At 37.4% G+C, this 24,834-nt stretch overlaps 1 protein-coding gene across 1 annotated transcript in view; it reads right to left on the reverse strand.

The window, feature by feature from the left end:
- Positions 1–24,834, reverse strand: part of GNAT3 (G protein subunit alpha transducin 3) — a 50,429-nt gene that overhangs the window by 20,388 nt on the left and 5,207 nt on the right. Inside the window, 1 exon segment of the mRNA XM_067747635.1 lies at positions 14,056–14,159. Within this exon segment, the coding sequence (XP_067603736.1) occupies positions 14,056–14,159 (104 nt within the window).

Here is a 24,834-nt window from a genome sequence, read left to right on the forward strand (position 1 = left end):
CTTTGCTTACAAATACTGTTGGTAAATTTCCAGTAAGTTGTTATAGTACATATGTATCCCAAACTTATTTGATTACAGAACTTTTATCATAGAACATCTTGAGGAATCAGTGTTCTTTAGTTGAAATTATAGGATTCACTTCATAGCGTGCTATGTCAAAGATGGTCACAACACCCAAAATGTGTAATTAAAGTGTTGTTAATTTTCAGCATCCTTTTATGTTGGTCTAGTGATCGCTTTAGATGCTCTAAAATAGGATATAGGAATATTCAGAGAGAGTAAATGCCTTTATTATTTCCCCCTCTTGTTTCTTCAACTTTACCCTCTTTAAAGTTATATACTCATGAAATGAGTTTATCAAACATTAAACCAAAAGAAACAAGAATGACCCCCCTTTAGCTGTATTCCCCTTCAACTACAGATTCTCTCTCTCTCATACTCTTCAGCGATAGTTCTTTAAACTCTGTTCTCATATCTGCTCATTTCTGAACACACTTCATTGGAGTCTGCATTCACAACTTTTCTGAAACCTCTCCCATAATCTCTACATTATCAAATCCATTAGATTCTTTTAAATATACTACCTTCTGGACCTCTTCAGACCTTTCAATTTAGATCACCTTCCTTTGGAGCACTTCACTCAGATTCCATGATTCCATATTCTCCTGGTTTTCTTCTTACTGTTCCATCATTTTCTCCAAAGTTCCCTATTCCTCTCAAATGACCGGAAACTGTTGGAGTTTTTCAACATTGTTACCTAAGTCTCCATTCTCCTTAGTGCCCTTCTCTTCTCAATCTGAGCACTTGATCTCTTCCATCCCATCCCCTTCCTTAATGTAAATTATATGCCTTAGTGTAAGCGTATGGCAGTAACACTGAGACTTAAGTCTCTAACCAAATATCCCCTTTGAACTTCAAATGCACATTTTCAACTGTTCATACATGTGGATAGCTCGCAGAATTACAAACTCAACATTTCCAAAGGGAAATTTATTAGTTCTGCCCCATCCTCATTAGTACAATCTTCCCTTTCTCAGTAATTCTCTCTGCACATGACGAGGATTTAGCTCCATAGCCAGCTGTGCTGCTCTTTTGAAATAGCTCATGCTTTGTAATTACTTGTTCAACACCAGACTTTCTTCTCTAGAGGGCAAATACTATTTCCATCTCATTTACTGCCGATTCCTCAGTATATTCCTAGTGTCCAGTCAGATGTCTGCCATATCAATAATAGTTTGATGAAAAAAAACTTTTTCAAATGGTATTGGATGTGTAGACTTCAATACATAAGTGTTAATGAGCCTCCATTCAATGCGATTATTGGAAAGTAAAAATACCTAATATTTACTGGGAGCTTAACGTTCTTCAATACTTTGTGTTTATGTGGGTTTCTTATGGTTTTGCTTCCTCCTGTAATAGTCATGGTAATTTAATGATGAAAGCACTAACACTGTGTGGATGAAAAATCTGAAACCTAAGTAACTTGTCCAGACTTACAGAACCAGTGACTAATAAAGCTCATGTATATTTTCGGTTAGGATACTTTCTGTCTTTGAATGGCAAACTGTGTGATGATGTACAAACTGTATAAAATAAATTGAAATATATAAACTGTATAAGTAAATTGAAAGCTAAATTGAAAGCCATAGGACACCAGATCTCTGAAAGCCACACATAAGCAAAGTGCTTAGCAATGATCTGTTGAATTAAACAGTTTAAGCCAGGTAGAGAGTGTATTAATCTTAAAATCAAATACTGAAGAATGTGATTGAAACTGCTATCATCTACGTTAATTGAAATCAAAATATGAGCTATATAGTACCTGCCAACTGTGATGCTTGAGGACATAAGTACTGCTAAGGAGTTATGTCAATTACTTAGTGCTGCTTAAGTTACTCTGTTGACACCATTTAATGTAGGGTTTGAATAAATGACATTCATTTCTATTTTCTAGTTAGCATAATGGCAGCCATGTACAGAGTCTATTTCCACTCCACCTGCGTGCCAGATCATTAAGACTCTTAACCAACACATTTCAGGTATTTAGTGATGACTGGCATCACTGATTTGCAAACATTGGGCTGCATGAAACAAAAAATATATTTAAGTAGCAGTGGGCAAGGTAGTGATGCAAATAAATGCAATATTACACATGCAAATTCAAACATTGCTAAATCATCCTCAAAGGATTGCAGAAGGAAAACCTGTTTGAGGAACTATTATTGCTTAGAAGGGAGAAAATAAAAGAAATAATCCTAATTGTTAAAAATCCTTGTATAGGGAAAAGCACTATAGCGGAAGCCGGGAGAAGCGGGTTTTGCCCTAAACTCTGCCTATTTAATGCAGGTCAACTTCCTAATCTTCTCTGGCCCTTCGTTTTTGTTTACATCTTTAAATAAGGGGATTATACTTGGTTGTCTCTTAAGGGTCAGTCATTAGCTTTTTACTTAGCAAGGTTATTTCTTTTCAAGAGAAAGATTTCAATATTCCGAGGACAAAGATATACACAGAGTTCTGAAACTTTTTGTGGTGTTTATAACATGACGTCTAGAGGAGATGAAGTAATTTAACATAACATTCACATCTTGTCCTATCACTTAAGACACACTGGAAAATAGGAGTGCCTACTTTCTATTTATAACAGTAACGAAGGCATCCTCTTTAATGGCGGTAATTACCCTCTGTTAAATCCATTGTCGCTGTTCCATGGTGTGTACCTGCCGCTGAGTTCTCAAAGTTGAAATGCCTAGACATTTAATTTGGCTGAACTCTTCTTTCCCTTCCACTCATTCAAACAGAACTCAAAGTTTTACCACTAGTTTTGGAATACACACCTATTGAAAGTTAAGGTCTTTGTGTATGCTAATTACTTTTTTGCATAATATGTTCTTGTTGCTTTCTGTTTTTTTTCTTACTGCTTTCAAAAGTGCTTGTGTGTTCATTAGGCATCATTTGAATGACATATTACTAAGGATTTGCGTTGCATCCATACACATAGAGGCTTTAGCATAGGGGGAAAAAACAACACAAATGCCTCCCAAGATATTAGAACCTTCAAATACAAGAACTCTTAGTGAAAGGAGTAAAGGCAGTACCTATACCTATTATTTATTGTTTTTAATATTTGATTGCCAATAATGGCTGTATTTCCACTTCAAAAATGGCCATGTTTGTCCTGCTGTAGCAAGCAATTAAATAAATAAGTGAATAAAATAGTCAATTAAAGGCTGTAGAAAAAAAATAGTAAAATGTCTTTATGGATAGATCAGGAATAAGTTCATTAAAGAAATCCCAGTTCTCTGTCAAAAATTGAAATTAGAATATTACTTTAATTAGTAAATTTAAATGGCAATTATAAATAAACCTGGCATCTAGGTTTTCTTCCTGGAACAGATTCTGATCGCTATACTTTTCTCATAGGATGAGGAAATACCTTTCACCAAGCAAATTGACAAAAGCACAGTTAACAAAATCCAGTTGTAGTGGGACTTAAGCAATATTGCTTTTTAAGGGCTGCAATTGATGTGAGACAGAGCTCTCTACCTGGAAGTTCATTCCTAGATCTGTTCAAATTAATAAGTATTTACTGGGCATTTTCAGTAACATATTTCATGCACTGAAGAGAATGAATGAATTATAAAAGTCCCTCCTCCCTAAAAACAGACTAGTGCACCATTGCCCCATACAGTAGCCACCAGATACGTCAATTAAAATTAAGTAAAATTAAAAGTTTAGTTCCTCAATCACACTAGCCACATATGGAGAGCACAGGTGTAACATTCCTGTCACCACAGAAAGTTCTACTGGAGAGTAGTAGATTACAGGAAGATAGGGCATGAAATTCTATTTTTGTACAGTGTGATAATGTTTAGCAAAAATACTGGCAGGTGGTATGATGAACTAGAAAAAGTGATCAACTCTATTGGGAGTGGTTGTAAGCGATCAGGGAGACTGCCTGGCAGCAGTGATGATCAGCTGATTTTTCAAGGATAAATAGTTATTTCCAGAGAGTCAAAAGGAAAATGAACATTTTAGGCAGAAGGATCTGTGTGACCAAATAGATGCTGACAATTATCAAGCTTTCAGTATGTGCCAAACATTGTTTTAAGTGCTTTCTATGTCTTATTTCTTACAGTAAGCCTTCATTTAAAGTAGGTAAAATTATCACCTACATTTTACAGGTAAGAAACATAGGCATAGATATCCTATGACTTAAGTCACTATCCCTGACTTAAAATGTTAGTGTGTAGTACAGCTGTTCAACAAACACAGTCTGCTTTTAGAGCCTGTGATCTTAGCCACTAAGCTGTATTGCCACCCATAGCATGCTAGTGCACAGAACTATTTTAGTCCAACATTTCTGAAGCAGGAAGTAGGAAGGGGGAAATTGTGGGATGTTAGGATGAAGAGATAGGCAAGAGCTGGATTCTGAACTGTTGATTTACCACGTCGAGGAGCTTCATCTTGATAGTGTAGGTGAACCATTCAATTTATGAAGGAGATACAATCATTTTTTCAGGGATCGGTTGGTGGCAGTGTGGATAATGCAGTGGAAGGAAGAGACGGGGAAGTAGAAACAGCACAGCAAGATGCCGTTATTAATCCAGGTCAGAAATGCTGAGGTTTTGAACTCAGGCAGTGACAGTAGAGTTAAGTGACATGTTGGGAAACATACCTTACGCAGATGTAGCATAACTTGGTAAGAGAGTGAGGGGTCAATATAACTACACCTAGATTTATTTCTTTAGAGGCTGTGATTTCTTTAGTTGCTGTGATTCATTGTAGGGGACTACAGGCCAGATGGGCAGGTAAGTTTAATGTTGTTTATTCTGATTTAGACCTATCCACAGAATATAGAGCTAGATATTATCTGCTTCCCTAGTTCAGACAAAGTGTCTGAGTTTGGAAGAAATATTCTGGTACAGTCCCCTTGAAGATGATTGTGAAAATCAGTGGACTTCGGCGATTTTCATGTGATGAAGCCGTAGAGTAAGCAGACAAGAGGGCCTGATACAGTAGAGACACCAACAATGAAGATGTAGTCAAAGAATCGCGGAGGATAGTAGAGTTTGGAGGTGAACTGGGAAAGGGAGTGAACCTAGAAGCCAGGGTAAAGTTTTAGGAGGGAAAAACTCAATGAAGTCAAGTGGAATTAAAATAAGGACTCATCACTTCCTAAAAAATGGCAATTAGGAAATCATAACTGACATTTATAAGGGCAATTTCTGTGACGTGCCAGAGGCAAGAGCAATGGAAATGGTTGAAGGACAGATGGAAAGTGGAAGAAGAGAGCTAGTGTTCACTGTGCTTTTTTTTTTTAACATCTTTATTGGAGTATAATTGCTTTAAAATGGTGTGTTAGTTTGTGCTTTATAACAAAGTGAATCAGTTATACATATACATATGTTCCCATATCTCTTCCCTCTTGCATCTCCCTCCTTCTGACCCTCCCTATCCCACCCCTCTAGGTGTTCACAAAGCACCGAGCTGATTTCCCTGTGCTATGCTGCTGCTTCCCACTAGCTATCTATTTTACGTTGGGTAGTGTATATATGTCCATGCCACTCTCTCACTTTGTCACAGCTTACCCTTCCCCCTCCCCATATCCTCAAGTCCATTCTCTACTAGGTCTGTGTCTTACCCCTAGGTTCTTCATGACATTTTTTTTTTCTTAAATTCCATATATATGTGTTAGCATACGGTATTTGTCTTTCTCTTTCTGACTTACTTCACTCTGTATGACAGACTCTAGGTCCATCCACCTCATTACAAATAGCTCAATTTCATTTCTTTTTATGGCTGAGTAATATTCCATTGTATATATGTGCCACATCTTCTTTATCCATTCATCCGATGATGGACACTTAGGTTGTTTCCATCTCCGGGCTATTGTAAATAGAGCTGCAATGAACATTTTGGTACATGACTCTTTTTGAATTATGGTTTTCTCAGGGTATATGCCCAGTAGTGGGATTGCTGGGTCATATGGTAGTTCTATTTGTAGTTTTTTAAGGAGCCTCCATACTGTTCTCCATAGTGGCTGTACCAATTCACATTCCCACCAGCAGTGCAAGAGTGTTCCCTTTTCTTCACACCCTCTCCAGCATTTATTGTTTCTAGATTTTTTTGATGATGGCCATTCTGACTGGTGTGAGATATTATCTCATTGTAGTTTTGATTTGCATTTCTCTAATGATTAATGATGTTGAGCATTCTTTCATGTGTTTGTTGGCAGTCTGTAGATCTTCTTTGGAGAAATGTCTATTTAGGTCTTCTGCCCGTTTTTGGATTGGGTTGTTTGTTTTTTTGTTATTGAGCTGCATGAGCTGCTTATAAATTTTGGAGATTAATCCTTTGTCAGTTGCTTCATTTGCAAATATTTTCTCCCATTCTAAGGGTTGTCTTTTGGTCTTCTTTATGGTTTCCTTTGCTGTGCGAAAGCTTTGGAGTTTCATTAGGTCCCATTTGTTTATTTTTGTTTTTATTTCCATTTCTCTAGGAGGTGGGTCAAAAAGGATCTTGCTGTGATTTATGTCATAGAGTGTTCTGCCTATGTTTTCCTCTAAGAGTTTGATACTTTCTGGCCTTACACTTAGGTCTTTAATCCATTTTGAGCTTATTTTTGTGTATGGTGTTAGGGAGTGATCTAATCTCATACTTTTACATGTAGCTGTCCAGTTTTCCTAGCACCACTTATTGAAGAGGCTGTCCTTTCTGCACTATACATTCCTGCCTCCTTTAACAAAGATAAGGTGACGATAGGTGTGTGGGTTTATCTCTGGGCTTTCTATCCTGTTTCATTGATCTATCTGTTTTTGTGCCAGTACCATACTGTGTTGATTACTGTAGCTTTGTAGTATAGTCTGAAGTCAGGGAACCTGATTCCTTCAGCTCCGTTTTTCATTCTCAAGATTGCTTTGGCTATTCGGGGTCTTTTGTGTTTCCATACAAATTGTGAACATTTTTGTTCTAGTTCTGTGAAAAATGCCATTGGTAGTTTGATAGGGATTGCATTGAATCTGTAGATTGCTTTGGGTAGTAGAGTCATTGTCACAATGTTGATTCTTCCAATCCAAGAACATGGTATATCTCTCCATCCATTTGTATCATCTTTAATTTCTTTCATCAGTGTCTTATAATTTTCTGCATACAGGTCTTTCATCTCCTTAGGTAGGTTTATTCCTAGATATTTTATTCTTTTTGTTGCAGTGGTAAATGGGAGTGTTTTCTTGATTTCACTTTCAGATTTTTCATCATTAGTGTATAAGAATGCAAGAGATTTCTGTGCATTAATTTTGTATCCTGCTACTTTACCAAATTCATTAATTAGCTCTAGTAGTTTTCTGGTAGCATCTTTAGGATTCTCTCTGTATAGTGTCATGTCATCTGCATACAGTGACAGCTTTACTTCTTCTTTTCCGATTTGGATTCCTTTTATTTCCTTTTCTTCTCTGATTGCTGTGGCTAAAACTTCCAAAACTATGTTGAATAAGAGTGGTGAGACTGGGCAACCTTATCTTGTTCCTGGTCTTAGTGGAAATGCTTTCAGTTTTTCACCATTGAGGATGATGTTGGCTGTGGGTTTGTCATATATGGCCTTTATTATGTTGAGGAAAGTTCCCTCTATGCCTACTTTCTGCAGGGTTTTTATCATAAATGGATGTTGAATTTTGTCAAATGCTTTCTCTGCATTTATTGAGATGATCATATGGTTTTTCTCCTTCAGTTTGTTAATATGGTGTATCACATTGATTGATTTGAGTATATTGAAGAATCCTTGCATTCCTGGAATAAACCCCACTTGATGATGGTGCATGATCCTTTTAACGTGCTGTTGGATTCTGTTTGCTAGTATTTTGTTGAGGATTTTTCATCTATGTTCATCAGTGATATTGGCCTGTAGTTTACTTTCTTGTGACATCTTTGTCTGCTTTTGGTATCAGGGTGATGCTGGCCTCGTAGAATGAGTTTTGGAGTGTTCCTCCCTCTGCTACATTTTCGAAGAGTTTGAGGATAGGTGTTAGCTCTTCTCTAAATGTTTGATAGAATTCGCCTGTGAAGCCATCTGGTCCTGGGCTTTTGTTTGTTGGAAGGTTTTTAATCACAGTTTCAATTTCAGTGCTTGTGATTGGTCTGTTCATATTTTCTATTTCTTCCTGATTCAGTCTTGGCACGTTGTGCATTTCTAAGAATTTGTCCATTTCTTCCAGGTTGTCCATTTTATTGGCATAGATTTGCTTGTAGTAATCTCTCATAATCTTTTGTATTTCTGCAGTGTCAGTTGTTACTTCTTTTTCATTTCTGATTCTATTGGTTTGAGTCTTCTCCCTTTTTTTCTTGATGAGTCTGGCTAATGGTTTATCAATTTTGTTTATCTTCTCAAAGAACCAGCTTTTAGTTTTATTGATCTTTGCTATCGTTTCCTTCTTTTCTTTTTCATTTATTTCTGATCTGATTTTTATGATTTCTTTCCTTCTAACTTTGGGGGTTTTTTGTTCTTCTTTCTCTAATTGCTTTAGGTGCAAGGTTAGGTTGTTTATTCGAGATGTTTCCTGTTTCTTAAGGTAGGATTGTATTGCTTTAAACTTCCCTCTTAGAACTGCTTTTTCTGCATCCCATAGGTTTTGGGTCGTCGTGTCTCCATTGTCATTTGTTTCTAGGTATTTTTTGATTTCCTCTTTGATTTCTTTGGTGATCACTTCGTCATTAAGTAGTGTCTTGTTTAGCCTCCATGTTTTTGTATTATGTACAGATCTTTTCCTGTAATTGATATCTAGTCTCATAGTATTGTGGTCAGAAAAGATAGTTGATAGAATTTAAATTTTCTTAAATTTACCAAGGCTTGATTTGTGACCCAAGATACGATCTATCCTGGAGAATATTCCCTGAACACTTGAGAAAAATATTTATTCTGTTGTTTTTGGATGGAATGTCCTATAAATATCAATTAAGTCCATCTTGTTTAATGTATCATTTAAAGCTTGTGTTTCCTTATTTATTTCCATTTTGGATGATCTGTCCATTGGTGAAAGTGGGGTGTTAAAGTCCCCTACTATGAATGCGTTACTGTCAATTTCCCCTTTTATGGCTGTTAGTATTTGCCTTATGTATTGAGGTTCTCCTATGTTGGGTGCATAAATATTTACAATTGTTATATCTTCTTTTGGGATCGATCCCTTGATCATTATGTAGTGTCCTTCTTTGTCTCTTCTAATAGTCTTTATTTTAAAGTCTCTTTTGTGTGATATGATAATTGCTACTCCAGCTTTCTTTTGATTTCCATTTTCATGGAATAACTTTTTCCATCCCCTCACTTTCAGTCTGTATGTGTCTCTAGGTCTGAAGTGGGTCTCTTGTAGACAACATATATATAGGTCTTGTTTTTGTATCCAATCAGCCAATCTGTGTCTTTTGGTGGAAGCATTTAGTCCATTTGTATTTAAGGTAATTATCGATATGTATGTTCCTATTACCATTTTCTTAATTGTTTTGGGTTCGTTATTGTAGGTCTTTTCCTTCTCTTGTGTTTCTTGCCTAGAGAATTTCCTTTAGCATTTGTTGTAAAGCTGGTTTGGTGGTGCTGAACTCTCTCAGCTTTTGCTTGTCTGTAAAGGTTTTAATTTCTCCATCAAATCCGAATGAGATCCTTGCTGGGTAGAGTAATCTTGGTTGCAGCTTTTTTCCTTCATCACTTTAAATATGTCCTGCCAGTCCCTTCTGGCTTGCAGAGTTTCTGCTGAAAGATCAGCTGTTAACCTTATGGGGATTCCCTTGTGTGTTATTTGTTGTTTTTCCCTTGCTGCTTTTAATATGTTTTCTTTGTATTTAATTTTTGACAGTTTGATTAATATGGGTCTTGGTGTATTTCTCCTTGGATTTATCCTGTATGGGACTCTCTGTGCTTCCTGGACTTGATTAACTATTTCCTTTCCCATATTAGGGAAGTTTTCAGCTATAATCTCTTCAAATATTTTCTCAGTCCCTTTCTTTTTCTCTTCTGGGACCCCGTACTTCGAATGTTGGTGCATTTAATGTTGTCCCAGAGGTCTCTGAGACTGTCCTCAGTTCTTTTCATTCTTTTTTCTTTATTGTGCTCTGCAGTAGTTATTTCAACTATTTTATCTTCCAGGTCACTTATCCGTTTTTCTGCCTCAGTTATTCTGCTATTGATCCCATCTAGAGTATTTTTAATTTCATTTTTTGTGTTGTTCATCGTTGCTTGTTTCATCTTTCATTCTTCTAGATCCTTGTTAAATGTTTCTTGCATTTTCTCTATTTCCAAGATTTTGGATCATCTTTACTAGCATTATTCTGAATTCTTTTTCAGGTAGACTGCCTATTTCCTCTTCATTTGTTAGGTCTGGTGGCTTTTTACCTTGCTTCTTCATCTGCTGTGTGCTTTTCTGTCTTCTCATTTTGCTTATCTTACTGTGTTTGGGGTCTCCTTTTTGCAGGCTGCAGGTTCGTAGTTCCTGTTGTTTTTGGTGTCTGTCCCCAGTGGCTAAAGTTGGTTCAGTGGGTTGTGTAGGCTTCCTGGTGGAGGGGACTAGTGCCTGTGTTCTGGTGAATGAAGGTGGATTTTGTCTTTCTGGTGGGCAGGTCCATGTCTGGTGGTGTGTTTTGGGGTGTCTGTGGCCTTATTATGATTTTAGGCAGCCTCTCTGCTAATGGGTGGGGTTGTGTTCCTGTCTTGCTAGTTGTTTGGCATAGGGTGTCCAGCACTGTAGCTTGCTGGTCGTTGAGTGAAGTTGGGTGCTGGTGTTGAGATGGAGATCTCTGGGAGATTTTCGCTGTTTGATATTATGTGGAACTGGGAGGTCTCTTGTGGAGCAGTGACCTAAAGTTGGTTCTCCCACCTCAGAGGCACAGCACTGACTCCTGGCTGCAGCACCAAGAGCCTTTCATCCACATGGCTCAGAATAAAGGAGAGAAAAAGTAGAAAGGAAAGAAAGCAAGAGAAAGAAACAGAGAAAGAAAGAAAAGAAGGAAGGAAGGAGGGAGGGACGCAGGAAGGAAAGAAAGAAAGAAGATAAAGTAAGATAAAATAAAATAAAGTTATTAAAATAAAAAATAATTGTTAAGAAAAAAAAATTTTTTTAAAGAAAAAAACCCAAAAAGTGGATGGATACAACCCTAGGACAAATGGTGGAAGCAAAGCTATACAGACAAAATCTCACACAGAAGCATACACATACACACTCACAAAAAGAGGAAAAGGGGAAAAAATCATAAATCTTGCTCCCAAAGTCCACCTCCTCAGTTTGGGATGATTCGTTGTCTATTCAGGTATTCCACAGATGCAGGGTACATCAAGTTGATTGTGGAGATTTAATCCGCTGTTCCTGAGGCTGCTGGGAGAGATTTCCCTTTCTCTTCTTTGTTTGCACAGTTCCAGGGGCTCAGCTTTGGATTTGGCCCTGCCTCTGCGTGTAGGTCGCTGGAGGGTGTCTGTTCGCTCAGACAGGACAGGGTTAAAGGAGCAGCTGCTTCGGGGCCTCTGACTCACTCAGGCCGGGGCGGGCGGGCGGGGGGTGGGGGGGGGGAGGGCGGGGCACGGAGTGCGGGGCAGGCCTGCGGCGGCGGAGGCCAGCGTGACGTTGCACCAGGCTGAGGCGCGCCGTGCGTTCTCCCGGGGAAGTTGTCCCTGGATCCCGGGACCCTGGCGGTGGTGGGCTGCACAGGCTCCCCGGAAGCGGTGTGTGGATAGTGACCTGTGCTCGCACACAGTCTTCTTGGTGGCGGCAGCAGCAGCCTTAGCGTCTCATGCCCGTCTCTGGGGTCCGCGCTGTTAGCCCCGGCTCGCGCCCGTCTCTGGAGCTCCTTTAAGCAGCGCTCTTAATCCCCTCTCCTCGCGCACCAGGAAACAAAGAGGGAAGAAAAAGTCTCTTGCCTCTGCGGCAGGTCCAGACTTTTCCCCAGACTCCCTCCCGGCTAGCCGTGGCGCACTAACCCCTTCAGGCTGTGTTCATGCCACCAACCCCAGTCCTCTCCTATCGCTCTGACCGAAGCCCAGCCTCAGCTCCCAGCCCCGCCCGTCCCTGCGGGTGAGTAGACAAGCCTCTCGGGCTGGTGAGTGCCGGTCGGCACCGATCCTCTGTGCGGGAATCTCTCTGCTTTGCCTTCTGCACCCCTGTTGCTGTGCTCTCCGCCGCGGCTCCGAAGCTTCCCCCTCCGCCACCCGCAGTCTCCGCCCGCGAAGGGGCTTCTTAGTGTGTGCAAACTTTTCCTCCTTCACAGCTCCCTCCCAGAGGTGCAGGTTCCGTCCCTATTCTTTTGTCTCTGTTTATTCTTTTTTCTTTTGCCCTACCCAGGTATGTGGGGACTTTCTTACCTTTTGGGAGGTCTGAGGTCTTCTGCCAGCGTTCAGTAGGTGTTCTGTAGGAGTTGTTCCACATGTAGATGTATTTCTGGTGTATCTGTGGGGAGAAAGGTGATCTCCGTGTCTTACTCTTCCGCCATCTTCCCCGGTGATCCCCAGACCTACTTTAAAACAAAGAGATTAAGTCTCCTGACTCGCATATTAATGCTATAATGTTGCTTTCTTTTTTTAAAAAATTATTTTATTTATTTATTTTTGGCTGTGTTGGGTCTTCACTGCTGCACATGGGCTTTCTCTAGTTGCGGCAAGCGGGGACTAGTCTTCGTTGCGGTGCGCGGGCTTCTCATTACAGTGGCTTCTCTTGTTGCGGACCATGGGCTCTAGGCATGTGGGCTTCAGTAATTATGACACATGAGCTCAGTAGTTGTGGCTCGTGGGCTCTAGAATGCAGGCTCAGTAGTTGTAGTGCATGGGCTTAGTTGCTCCACAGCATGTGGGATCTTCCTGGACCAGGGCTCGAACCCTTGTCCCCTCCATTGGCAGGTGGATTCTTAACCACTGCGCCACCAGGAAAGCCCTGTTGCTTTCTTTTTAGGTATGCACTGGTAATGTCAATATCAAAATGATATCAAGACATAAGTTATTTTAAAATCACTTACTTTAAATTAATATGGAAGAAGTGAACTTTCATAGACATATGGGTTTGCAGTGTCTGCTTGTCATCTGTTGGTGGACTGTTGGCATAAAAGATTTTTAGGGTAACCCTTTTTGAAGCAACTTGATTTTATTACATTCACTATTCCTCTTTCTCATTGAGCAACAACAAACTTACCTGTCTCTTCCACATTACAACCCTTCAAATAGGCTAGACAGAGAGTAGAAGAATGTAATAAGCAAACTCATGCTTTGGAATTAAATAAAAGTGAGCGTGTACTCATTGCTGACTTTGCATGTCTTGATCAAAATTAATTTCTGAGAGTATCCTCTTTCATAAACTTGGCTTATTAATATCTACCTCTTAGGGTTTGGGTAGATTATCATATAAAGTACCTGGTGCATACTCTAACTTACAGTGAGCTCTCAACATTCTCTATTATTTGAAGCATGCCGCACCTTTTTTCCAAGAGACTTTTCAAGTATAATATGTTCCACTCCTTTAACCCTTTCTGGTGGAACATGAGTTTTAGATTCCTTACCCTCTGAACCACACTCCATGCAAGAGCCTATGTCCTTTTGAAACACTGTCCTACTGAAAATGGTGCCATAGTATCAGGTGATTTTATTGAGAGCACTGATATTCTGATGTAGAAAGATAGGGGTGCAACATAGGACTGCCTCAATCCTGGTACTTATTTCTAAATAGAACACTTTTCTTAATAGAGACCATGATTAGTTTGCCTCTTTTCTTCTTCTTTTCTTTTTTGTTTGTTGGGGGTTTTTTGTAGCTTTATTACTTTTTTTTTTAACCTATATTGAGCTTGTAGCAGTTAATTTGTTGCTACGTTTTTCACATCACATCTTAGTAAACAGATTCTCCCACATACTACATGTGTATACTGCATGAGTATAGTTGATTTTGAGCCTCAGTTGAAGATATCTGTTAAATTCCATTTTGCTCATTTGGGCCAAGCATTTCTGCTAGTTGAGATCACTTGGAATATTGACTTTCCTGTCACTATATCCTTCCAAATCCTGAATCTTACTCAAGTGTGGAATGTTGCCTTATCTATCTTTACCCAAATCCCTGATAAGAGCATTGAAGAGGAGAAGGTCAAGGGCAGGAAATTGTCAGACCCATTCATCATCATAAGTCCTTGTTCACTATCTGTAGTTAATGATGCTAAATGTTCCCCATTAAATATGACAGTTACTGCAGGTTTTTGTACATACTATTTATCCTGTTTAAGGAATTGCCTTCTATTCCTAGTGTGATAAAAGTTTTTATCTGGAATGGATAAAAAGAAGTTTATTTAGTGTGTGTGTGTGTGTGTGTGTGTGTGCGCGCGCGCGTGCGTGTATCTCCTGTCATAATCGTCATCTTTCTACTTTGATAATATGAATATATTAATCTTCTAATAGTATTTCAACAAGGCATTCTTGAGATAACATCCTTCCCACCTCTAGCTCTTTTTTTTTTTTTTTTAGTACATCTTATACATTGTTGGAATCAGTTTGCTAATATTTTGGTTTGGTTTTTGGATCTCTGTCAAGGAGATTGGCCAAATTTTGTTGTCAAGGTTATCAAATAATGCATTGAGAAGAATTTCCTAAAAAAGTTTATGTGATTTTAAAGTGATATGCTCATGAGATATCTCATAGAATTCATTTGTAAGGAAATGTACATGAATTTACAGATACATTTGTATATTTCTTTTGCCAAAAAAATGCACTTATTTTTCCTAAATTTTAATTTTAATAATCTTATAAACCTATGGAAGTTTGAGAAAATATTAGAAACATATTTTATACCTTTTATACCCTTCACCTTACCAAACACTTTGTCATTTGTCTTGTTTCATATATATATAAAAATTTACACAACACATGTGTATGTGTGTATATAGCTATATATATACACATATTTATGCTTTGATTTGCTGAACCTCTTGAAAGCAGTCAGACACTTCACCCATAATACTTCAGAATGTGTCTCATAAGAATAGGCCATTTTCCCAGAAAACCAGAATACTATTTTCACGATTGAGATGTATAAATCCAAAATGTTATCTAATATATACTCCATATTCAAATTTATCTGATTGTTCCAAATATTCCACGCATTTCATATGTCTTGGGCCCATGATCCAATCAAGGCTTACACATTTCCTTTGGATATTATGCTGTAATATCTAAACTCTTAATTTAGAATATTTCCCTTGTTATATTGTTGTTGTTATTTTGTTTTCATGACATTGGCATTTTTCTAAAGCCTAGGACAATTTATTATAAAATGTTCAATATTCTACATTTGATGGTTAGATCTAGTGTAAATATTTTAGCATAAATATGATATAAGCAATATTGTCTTTTTTCAGTGAATCACATCAGTAGTCATATGGTGTCAGATATATTTCTATTACTATTAGTATGTCCAAGTACCTGTTTCTGTGATACAGTAATGATAAGCATTATGAAACTGTAAAATATGTCATCACCCAAACAAGCATATTTCATTTGTGAGAAAGAATGTTGTGGCTGTGTAATCTTTTCTTTCTAATGAAATTTTATTTAAATACTTTCAATTTTATACTTGCTCTAAAAATATCTGATAATATTATATTTAAAACATTATTTACATAAGCCTTCTTAGATTTTGAAGTATTTTAACAGATATGTGATCTTTCTTATCTTTTTAATATACTTTTTAGACTAAAAAAGGGGGAGAAAACCCTGAAATATAGAATTCTGTGATTTTTTTCCCACACAGGCCTGCTTTAAATAGAAACATAGATGATAGATAGATAGAAAGATGGATTGATAGATAGAATTTATCTAAGTGTTCCTTAATTGTGGGAGTGCTTATGCACACACATTTTGTATAAATTAATGCTTCAAAAAAAAGGCCTTGGTTAATTATACAGTGTGTAAAGGTTGGCCTTTACACACTGTATATCTGGGAAAGGGAGAACAGAGGATTGAATATATCAAATTGACAGCTCTCACTTGAGTTTATCCCTCCTGCTTTCCAGACCCATATATTCATCTATTTAATAGATATCTCAACTTGATTGTTCTAGAAACATCACAAATTTGAATGTCTCAAATTAGTACTCCTTTCATTTCTTCCCTAACCTAAACTTTGTCCTCTCTTTCACATACCGATGAATAAAATAATCACTATTCCCAATTCTGCTCTTAATCATTCCTCTTATTTAACAATCACAGGCAGTCAAGTCACCAAGTTCTATTGATTTTTGTCTTTTAATGTCCTTCAAATCTCACTTTCAAACTTATAATTTCTGCCTTAATTTACAGTCTCATCAAGTGTTTGCAAGGAAGTGACAATTTCCTAAATGGTCTACCTACCTTAACCACCCTCATGAAATCTTTGTTTTATAATAGAGCCAGGATAGTCTTTGACAAAAAATCCAAGTATTATTATTCTCATTTACATTATTAAAACCTATCAAAATCTTGATTGACTTAAAAAACAAACTCCTGTCATCCACCAGAGGGCAGACAGCAGAAACAAGAAGAACTACAGTCCTGCAGCCTGTGTAACAAAAACCACATTCACAGAAAGATAGACAAGATGAAAAGGCAGAGGGCTATATACCAGATGAAGGAACAAGATAAAACCGTAGAAAAACAACTAAATGAAGTGGAGATAGGCAACGTTCCAGAAAAAGAATTCAGAATAATGATAGTGAAGATGATCCAGGACCTTGGAAAAAGAATGGAGGCAAAGATTGAGAAGATGCAAGAAATGTTTAAAAAAGATCTAGAAGAATTAAAGAACAAAAATAGATGAACAATACAATAACTGAAATGAAAAATACACTAGAAGGAATCAATAGTGGTATAACTGAAGCAGAAGAACAGATAAGTGACCTGGAAGAAACAATGGTGGAATTCACTGCTGTGGAACAGAATAAAGAAAAAAGAATGAAAAGAAATGAAAACAGCCTAAGAGACCTCTGGGACAACATTAAATGCAACAACATTCGCAATATAGGGGCCCCAGAATGAGAAGAGAGAGAGAAAGGACCTGAGAAAATATTTGAAGAGACTGTAGTCGAAAAACTTCCCTAACATGGGAAAGGAAATAGCCACCCAAGTCCAGGAAGCACAGCGAGTCCCCTACAGGATAAATCCGAGGAGAAACATGCCAAGACATATAGTAATCAAATTGGCAAAAATTGAAGACAAAGAAAAATTATTGAAAGCAGCAAGGGAAAAACGACAAATAACACTCAAGGGAACTCCCATTAGGTTAACAGCAGATTTCTCAGCAGTAACTCTACAAACCAGGAGTGGCATGATAAACTTAAAATGATGAAAGGGAAGAACCTACAGCCAAGATTACTCTACCCAGCAAGGATCTAATTCAGATTTGATGGAGAAATCAGAAGCTTTACAGACAAGCAAAAGCTAAGAGAGTTCAGCACTACCACCAAACCAGCTCTACAACAAAAACTAAAGGAACTTCTCTAAGTGGGAAACACAAGAGAAGAAAAGGACCTACAAAAACAAACTGAAAACAATTAAGAAAATGGTAATAGGAACATACATATCAATAATTACCTTAAATGTGAATGGATTAAATGCTCCAATGAAAAGACAGAGGCTTGCTAAATGTATACAAAAACAAGACCCATATATATGCTGTCCACAAGAGACCCACTTCAGACCTAGGGACACATACAGACTGAAAGTGAGGGGATAGAAAAAGATATTCCATGCAAATGGAATTCAAAAGAAAGCTGGAGTAGCAATACTCAGATAAAATAGACTTTAAAATAAAAAATGTTACAAGAGACAAGGAAGGACACTACATAATGATCAAGGGATCAATCCAAGAAGAAGATATAACAATTATAGGTATATATGCACCCAACATAGGAGCACCTCAATACATAAGGCAACTGATAACAGCTATAAAAGAGGAAATCAACAGTAACACAATGATAGTGGGAGACTTTAACACCTCACTAACACCAATAGACAGATCATCCAAACAAGGAAACACAAGCTTTAAAAGGTACAGTAGATCAGATAGATTTAACTGATATTTATAGGACATTCCATCAAAAACAGCAGATTACACTTTCTTCTCCAGTGTACACAGAACATTCTCCATGAAGATCACATTTTGGGTCACAAATCAAGCCTTAGTAAATTTAAGAAAATTGAAATCATATCAAGCATCTTATCTGACCACAACACTATGAGATTAGAAATGAATTACAGGGGAAAAAACGTAAAAAACACAAACACATGGTGGCTAAACAATACATTACTAAATAACCAAGAGATCACTGAAGAAATCAAAGAGGAAATCAAAAAATAGCTAGAGACAAATGACAATGAAAACACGACGATCCAAAACCTATGGGATGCAGCAAAAGCAGTTCTAAGAGGGAAGTTTATAGCTATACAAGCCTACCTCAGGAGCAAGAAAAATTTCAAATAAACAATGTAACATTACACATAAAGGAACTAGAGAAAGAAGAACAGACAAAACCCGAAGTTAGCAGAAGGCAAGAAATCATAAAGATCAGAGCAGAAATAAATGAAATAGAAACAAAGATAACAATAGCAAAGATCAATAAAGCTAAAAGCTAGTTCTTTGAGAAGATAAACAAAATTGATAAAGCATTAGCCAGACTCATCAAGAAAAAGAGGGAGAGGACTCAAATCCATAAAATTAGAAATGAAAAAGGAGAAGTTATAACAGACGCCACAGAAATACAAAGTATCCTAAGAGACTACTAAAAGCAAATCTATGCCAATAAAATGGATAACCTGGAAGAAATGGACAAATTCTTAGAAAGATATAACCTTCTAAGACTGAACCAGGAAGAAATACAAAATATGAACAGAACAATCACAAGTAATGAAATTGAAACTGTGATTAAAAATCTTTCAACAAACAAAAGTCCAGGACCTGATGGCTTCACAGGTGAATACTATCAAACATTTAGAGAAGAGCTAACACCCATCCTTCTCAAACTCTTCCAGTAAATTGCAGGCGAACGAACACTCCCACCCTCATTCTATGAGGCCATCATTACCCTGATACCAAAACCAGAGAAAGATACTACAAAATAAGAAAATTACAGACCAATATCACTGACGAATATAGATGCAAAAATCCTCAACAAGATACTAGCAAACAGAATGCAACAACACATTAAAATGATCATCCACCATGATCAAGTGGGATTTATCCCAGGGATGCAAGGATTCTTCAATATATGCGAATCAATCAATGTGATACACCATATTAACAAATTGAAGAATAAAAACCATATGATCATCTCAACAGATGCAGAAAAAGCTTTTGACAAAATTCAACACCCATTTATGATAAAAAGTCTCTAGAAAGTGGGCATAGAGGAAACCTACCTCAAAATAATAAAGGCCAGATGTGACAAATCCACAGCAAACATCATTCTCCATGGTGAAAACTGAAAGCATTTGCTCTAAGATGAGGAACAAGACAAGAATGGCAACTCTCACCACTATTATTCAGCAGTTTTGGAAGTCCTAGCTGTGGCAATCAGAGAAGAAAAAGAAATAAAAGGAAGCCAAATTGGAAAGGAAGAAGTAAAACTGTCACTGTTTGCAGATGACATGATACTATACATACAGAATCCTAAAGTGGCCACCAGAAAACTACAAGAGCTAATCAATGAATATGGTAAAGTTGTAGGATACAAAATTAATGCACAGAAATCTCTTGCATTCCTATACACTAATGATGAAAAATCTGAAAGAGAAATTAAGGAAACGCTCCCATTTACCACTGCAACAAAAAGAATAAAATGCCTAGGAATAAACCTATCAGGGAGACAAAAGGCCTGTATGCAGAAAACTATAAGATACTGATGAAAGAAATCAAAGAAGATACCAACAGATGGAGAGATATACCATGTTCTTGGATTGCAAGAATCAATATTGTGAAAATGACTATACTACCCAAAGCAATCTACAGATTCAATGCAATCCCTATCAAATTACCAATGGCATTTTTTACAGAACTAGGACAAAAAAAATCTTAAAATTGTATGAAGACACAAAAGACCCTGAATAGCCAAAGCAGTCTTGCAGGGAAAAAATGGAGCTGTTGGAATCAGACTCCCTGACTACAGACTATACTATAAAGCAACAGTAATCAAGATAATATGGTACTGGCACAAAAACAGAAATATAGAGCAATGGAACAGGATAGAAAGCCCAGAGATAAACCCACACACCTGTGGTCAACTAACCTATGACAAAGGAGGCAAGGATATACAGTGGAGAAAGATAGCTTCTTCAATAAGTGTTGCTGGGAAAACTGGACAGCTATATGTAAAAGAATTAAATTAAAACACCCCTTAACACCATACACAGAAGTAAATTCAAAATGGATTAGAGACCTAAATATAAGACCAGGAACTGTAAAACTCTTAGAGGAAAACATAGGAAGAACACTCTTTGATAGCAAGGTATTTTTTGATCCACCTCCTAGAGTAATGGAAATAAAAATAAAAATAAACAAATGGGAGCTAATGAAACTTAAAAGCTTTTGCACAGCAAAGGAAACCATAAACAAGATGAAAAAGGCAACCTTCAGAATGGGGGAAAATATTTGCAAATCAATCATCGAACAAAGGATTAATCTCCAAAATATATAAACAGCTCAGGCAGCTCAATATTAAAAAAACAACCCAATCCAAAAATGGGCAGAGGACCTAAATAGATATTTCTCCAAAGAAGACATACAAATGGCCAAGAAGCCCATGAAAAGCTGCTCAACATCACTAATTATTAGAGAAATGCAAATCAAAACTACAATGAGGTATCACCTCACACCAGTTAGAATGGGCTTCATCAGAAAATCTACAAACAACAAATGCTGAAGAGGGTGTGGAGAAAAGGGAACCCTCTTACCCTGTTCTTGGGAATGTAAACTGATACAGCCACTATGGAGAACAGTATGGAGGTTCCTTAAAAAACTAAAAATAGAATTACCATATGATCCAGCAGTCCCACTACTGGGCATATACCCAGAGAAAACCATAATTCAAAAATACGCATGCACCCCAATGTTCATTGCAGCACTATTTACAGTAGCAGGTCATGGAAGCAACCTAAATGCCCATCGACGAATGAATAAAGAAGATGTGGTATATATATACAATGGAATATTACTCAGCCATAAAAAGTAACTAACTTGAGTCATTTGTGGAGACGTGGATGCACCTAGAGACTGTCATACAGAGTGGAGTAAGTCAAAAAGCAAATATCGTATATTAATGCATATATGTGGAACCTAGAAAATGGTACATATGAACTGGTTTGCAGAGCAGGAATTGAGACACAGATGTAGAAAACAAACGTATGGACACCAAGGGAGGAAAGAGGCGGGGTTAGAGGTGGTGGTGTGATGAACTGGGAGTTTGGTATTGACATGTATACACTGATGTGTATAAAATGGATGACTAATAAGAAAAAATAAATTAATGAAAAATAAATATTAAAAAAAAAAGAGGACTTCCGTGGTGGTGCAGTGGTTGAGAGTCAGCCTGCCGATGCAGGGGACATGAGTTCGTGCCCCGGTCTGGGAAGATCCCATATGCCGCGGAGTGGCTGGGCCCGTGAGCCATGGCTGCTGAGCCTGTGTGTCTGAAGCCTGTGCTCTGCAATGGGAGAGGCCACAACAGTGAGAGACCCGCGTACCGCAAAAAAAAAAGGAAATTGAATACAAGAAGAAAGAAAAGTGTAGATTTCCATGTTCAATGATCTAATATTATCCTTAGCTCTGGTTATATGTGAACATATATATGAATTAAAAAAAAAGACAACTCAAAAAAAACCCAAACTCCTTATGAGATGGCTCTTTTTCAGCTCTATTTTCAAATACCAAATGTATGTCTGTGGTTTAGTCACCATGACCAACATACAGAGATATTTTAGGTTCTGACTCTGTCATTCTTCCATGCATTATGCATGCATGCTTTCCCGTGCTAAGCTGTTGGAATTCAAGAAGAGCAAAAGCATACATGCTCTCTGTTTTCATAGAACTTAGAATGCAGAGAGTAATTTAAAACTGACAAAGATAAAAAGAAAAGGGTGGAAAGAGTGTGGAGAAAAGGGAACCCTCTTGCACTGTTGCTGGGAATGTAAATTGATACAGCCACTCTGGAGAACAGTATGGAGTTTCCTTTAAAAACTAAAAATAGGATTACCATATGACCCAGCAATCCCACTACTGGGCATATACCCTGAGAAATCCATAATTCAAAAAGAGGCATGTACCAAAATGTTCATTGCAGCTCTATTTACAATAGCCTGGAGATGGAAACAACCTAAGTGTCCATCATCGGATGAATGGATAAAGAAGATGTGGCACATATATACAATGGGATATTACTCAGCCATAAAAAGAAACAAAATTGAGTTATTTGCAGTGAAGTGAATGGACCTAGGGACTGTCATACAGAGTGAAGTAAGTCAGAAAGAGAAAAACAAATACTGTATGCTAATGCATATGTATATGGAATCTAAAAAAACAAAAAGGTTCTTAAGAACCTATGGGAAGGACAGGAATAAAGACACAGACGTAGAGAATGGACTTGAGGACACGGGTAGGGGGAAGGGTAAGCTGGGACGAAGTGAGAGAGTGGCATGGACATATATATACTACCAAATGTAAAATAGGTAGCTAATGGAAAGCAGCCGCATTGCACAGGGAGATCAGCTCAGTGCTTTGTGTTCACCTAGAGGGGTGGGATAGGGCGGGTGGGAGGAAGATGCAAGAGGGAGGAGAAATGGGGATAAATGTATATGTATAGCTGATTTACTTTGTTATAAAGCGGAAACTAACACACCATTGTAAAGCAGTTATACTCCAATAAAGATGTTTATAAAAAGAAAGGAAAGGTTCAGTTCTCCTGTAAACTCATTTGTCATCTTATAAATTGAATTACCTTAATTAGTTCTCATTTTCTTCTCTATATAATGAAAATACTATTTCATAGGGGTTCCTCATAGATTGAAAACAATAACAGAAGTAGTGGAGAAAAGAGAAATGTGAGACCCATTCTATCAGAGAAGAGCTAAAACTAAACTTTGTAACAGGCTTTGGACAATGGATAGAGAATGATTACAAAGAAAGGAGCTAAAGAAGATTGAAATATCATGTTGATCTAATGGGAAAGAATATAATGAGGGATCTCATTTAAAACATAAAAGTTTGAAGATGATTGGAAACAAGATAAACTTGGAAAATAATTTTGAGGTCTCCCAAAGTATACAATCAGGTTATTGATAAATAACGGAAATTTGCAAATATGGATCAAGAAATTGGACAAATTGTAGTCATTCTTGTAGAAGTGATAGTTAGGTCCTGATATGAGGTCCCTGAGAGAGTACAGATTGAAAAACACAAAGGCCCAAGGACAAATTTTGGTGAGTGAAACCACTCACAAATGGAGAGAAAGGAAGCAAGCTTCGGTGAAGTGGGGAGTAAAGGGATATAAAAAATGAGAAGGTATTTCAGTGTTACAGGAGTTAAAAAAGAAGAGAGATTCAGGTATTGAGGTCTCAGTTTTGTGAATTTGCAGGTTATCAGGAATCTGTGAGAGATCATTTTTTAGTAGAGAAAAGGATATACAAGTTGCTTTTCAGTTAACTGAAGGGAATGTAGAGAGTATAGAAATAGAAGCAGTGACCATAGACTATTTCTATAAGCATTTCAATATAATAACATTTTAAAAGATAACTCTATAAGGTGAATTCAAAGGGAGTCAAAGAAAAGAGTAAAAGCTTTTTAGGCAAATGGAGAGAAATATCATATGCCAAGGGGAAGGAGCTAGCAGAGAAGAATTTTGAAAATGGCAAAGAGATAAAATAATTCATAAAGCAAAATTCTTAATACAGAAGGGGATAGAATTTTTAGCATAAAGGCTGAAGTTAGCTTTAAATTAAAAATGGAATACCACCAATTCCTTAAAATTAGTTGAAGCAGAAGAGAATAAATGAAAGTTAATGAGTTTGGAGATGATGAGTTTGGAGAGATGAGTGATGTAAATTCTTACACACGGGTGGTCATCTAGGGTGAGGTGGGAAGAGAGGAAGTTCTAGAAGAAAATGATGTTGGAAATGTAGAAAGAGCTGCCTTTTGGAATATTTTAGTAGAAAAGTAGGAATAAGTAAAACAATTATTAGCCCAGCTAAAGCTAAAAACAGGAGGTTGTCAGCCAGGAAGCTGACAATGATAAATCGTTTTATTCTAAAACATCTGGGAATGAAGGAAATTAGGAGTTTACACTGGAACCAGGATGAGCACTGAGGGCTGAAAAGATGTTAAATAACATCACTTTGGAGGAAATCGGTTGGGAACAGTGTATTAAAACAATAATAAATGGAGAACATTGAGGAATTATCCCGGTTTGGGGTTGTGAATGCCAGTTAAGGTAGAAGATTAAGGGGACAGAATATTTCAGAGTTTTAGGAGGCGCACAGGTATAATGGCTGACTTTGAAGGAAAATATATGAAATTAAAGAACAAATTCAGTAACTGTGAACAAGTATGAGATAGTCAAGAATCCCATGCTGGTCAGAGAGTGAAATTTCCAGATACCTTAAAAGAGGAGCAATTCTAAATAGCAAATTTGTTCTATTTGAATATAAAATATTGAGGCAGGAATTAAACCTTCGAGTTCTACCTTATTAGCATCAGAATCTAGTAGAGAGAATGGAGATTTTCATATCTTGATTAATTTCACGCTCAGTTTCTCCTTGAATTCTGCTTCCTTAGGTGCAAATTCTACATTGATGTATTTGGAGGAAACTTAAATAAGGAG

Source organism: Pseudorca crassidens, chromosome 8 (assembly GCF_039906515.1).
Source record: "Pseudorca crassidens isolate mPseCra1 chromosome 8, mPseCra1.hap1, whole genome shotgun sequence".
Classification (NCBI taxonomy): domain Eukaryota; kingdom Metazoa; phylum Chordata; class Mammalia; order Artiodactyla; family Delphinidae; genus Pseudorca; species Pseudorca crassidens.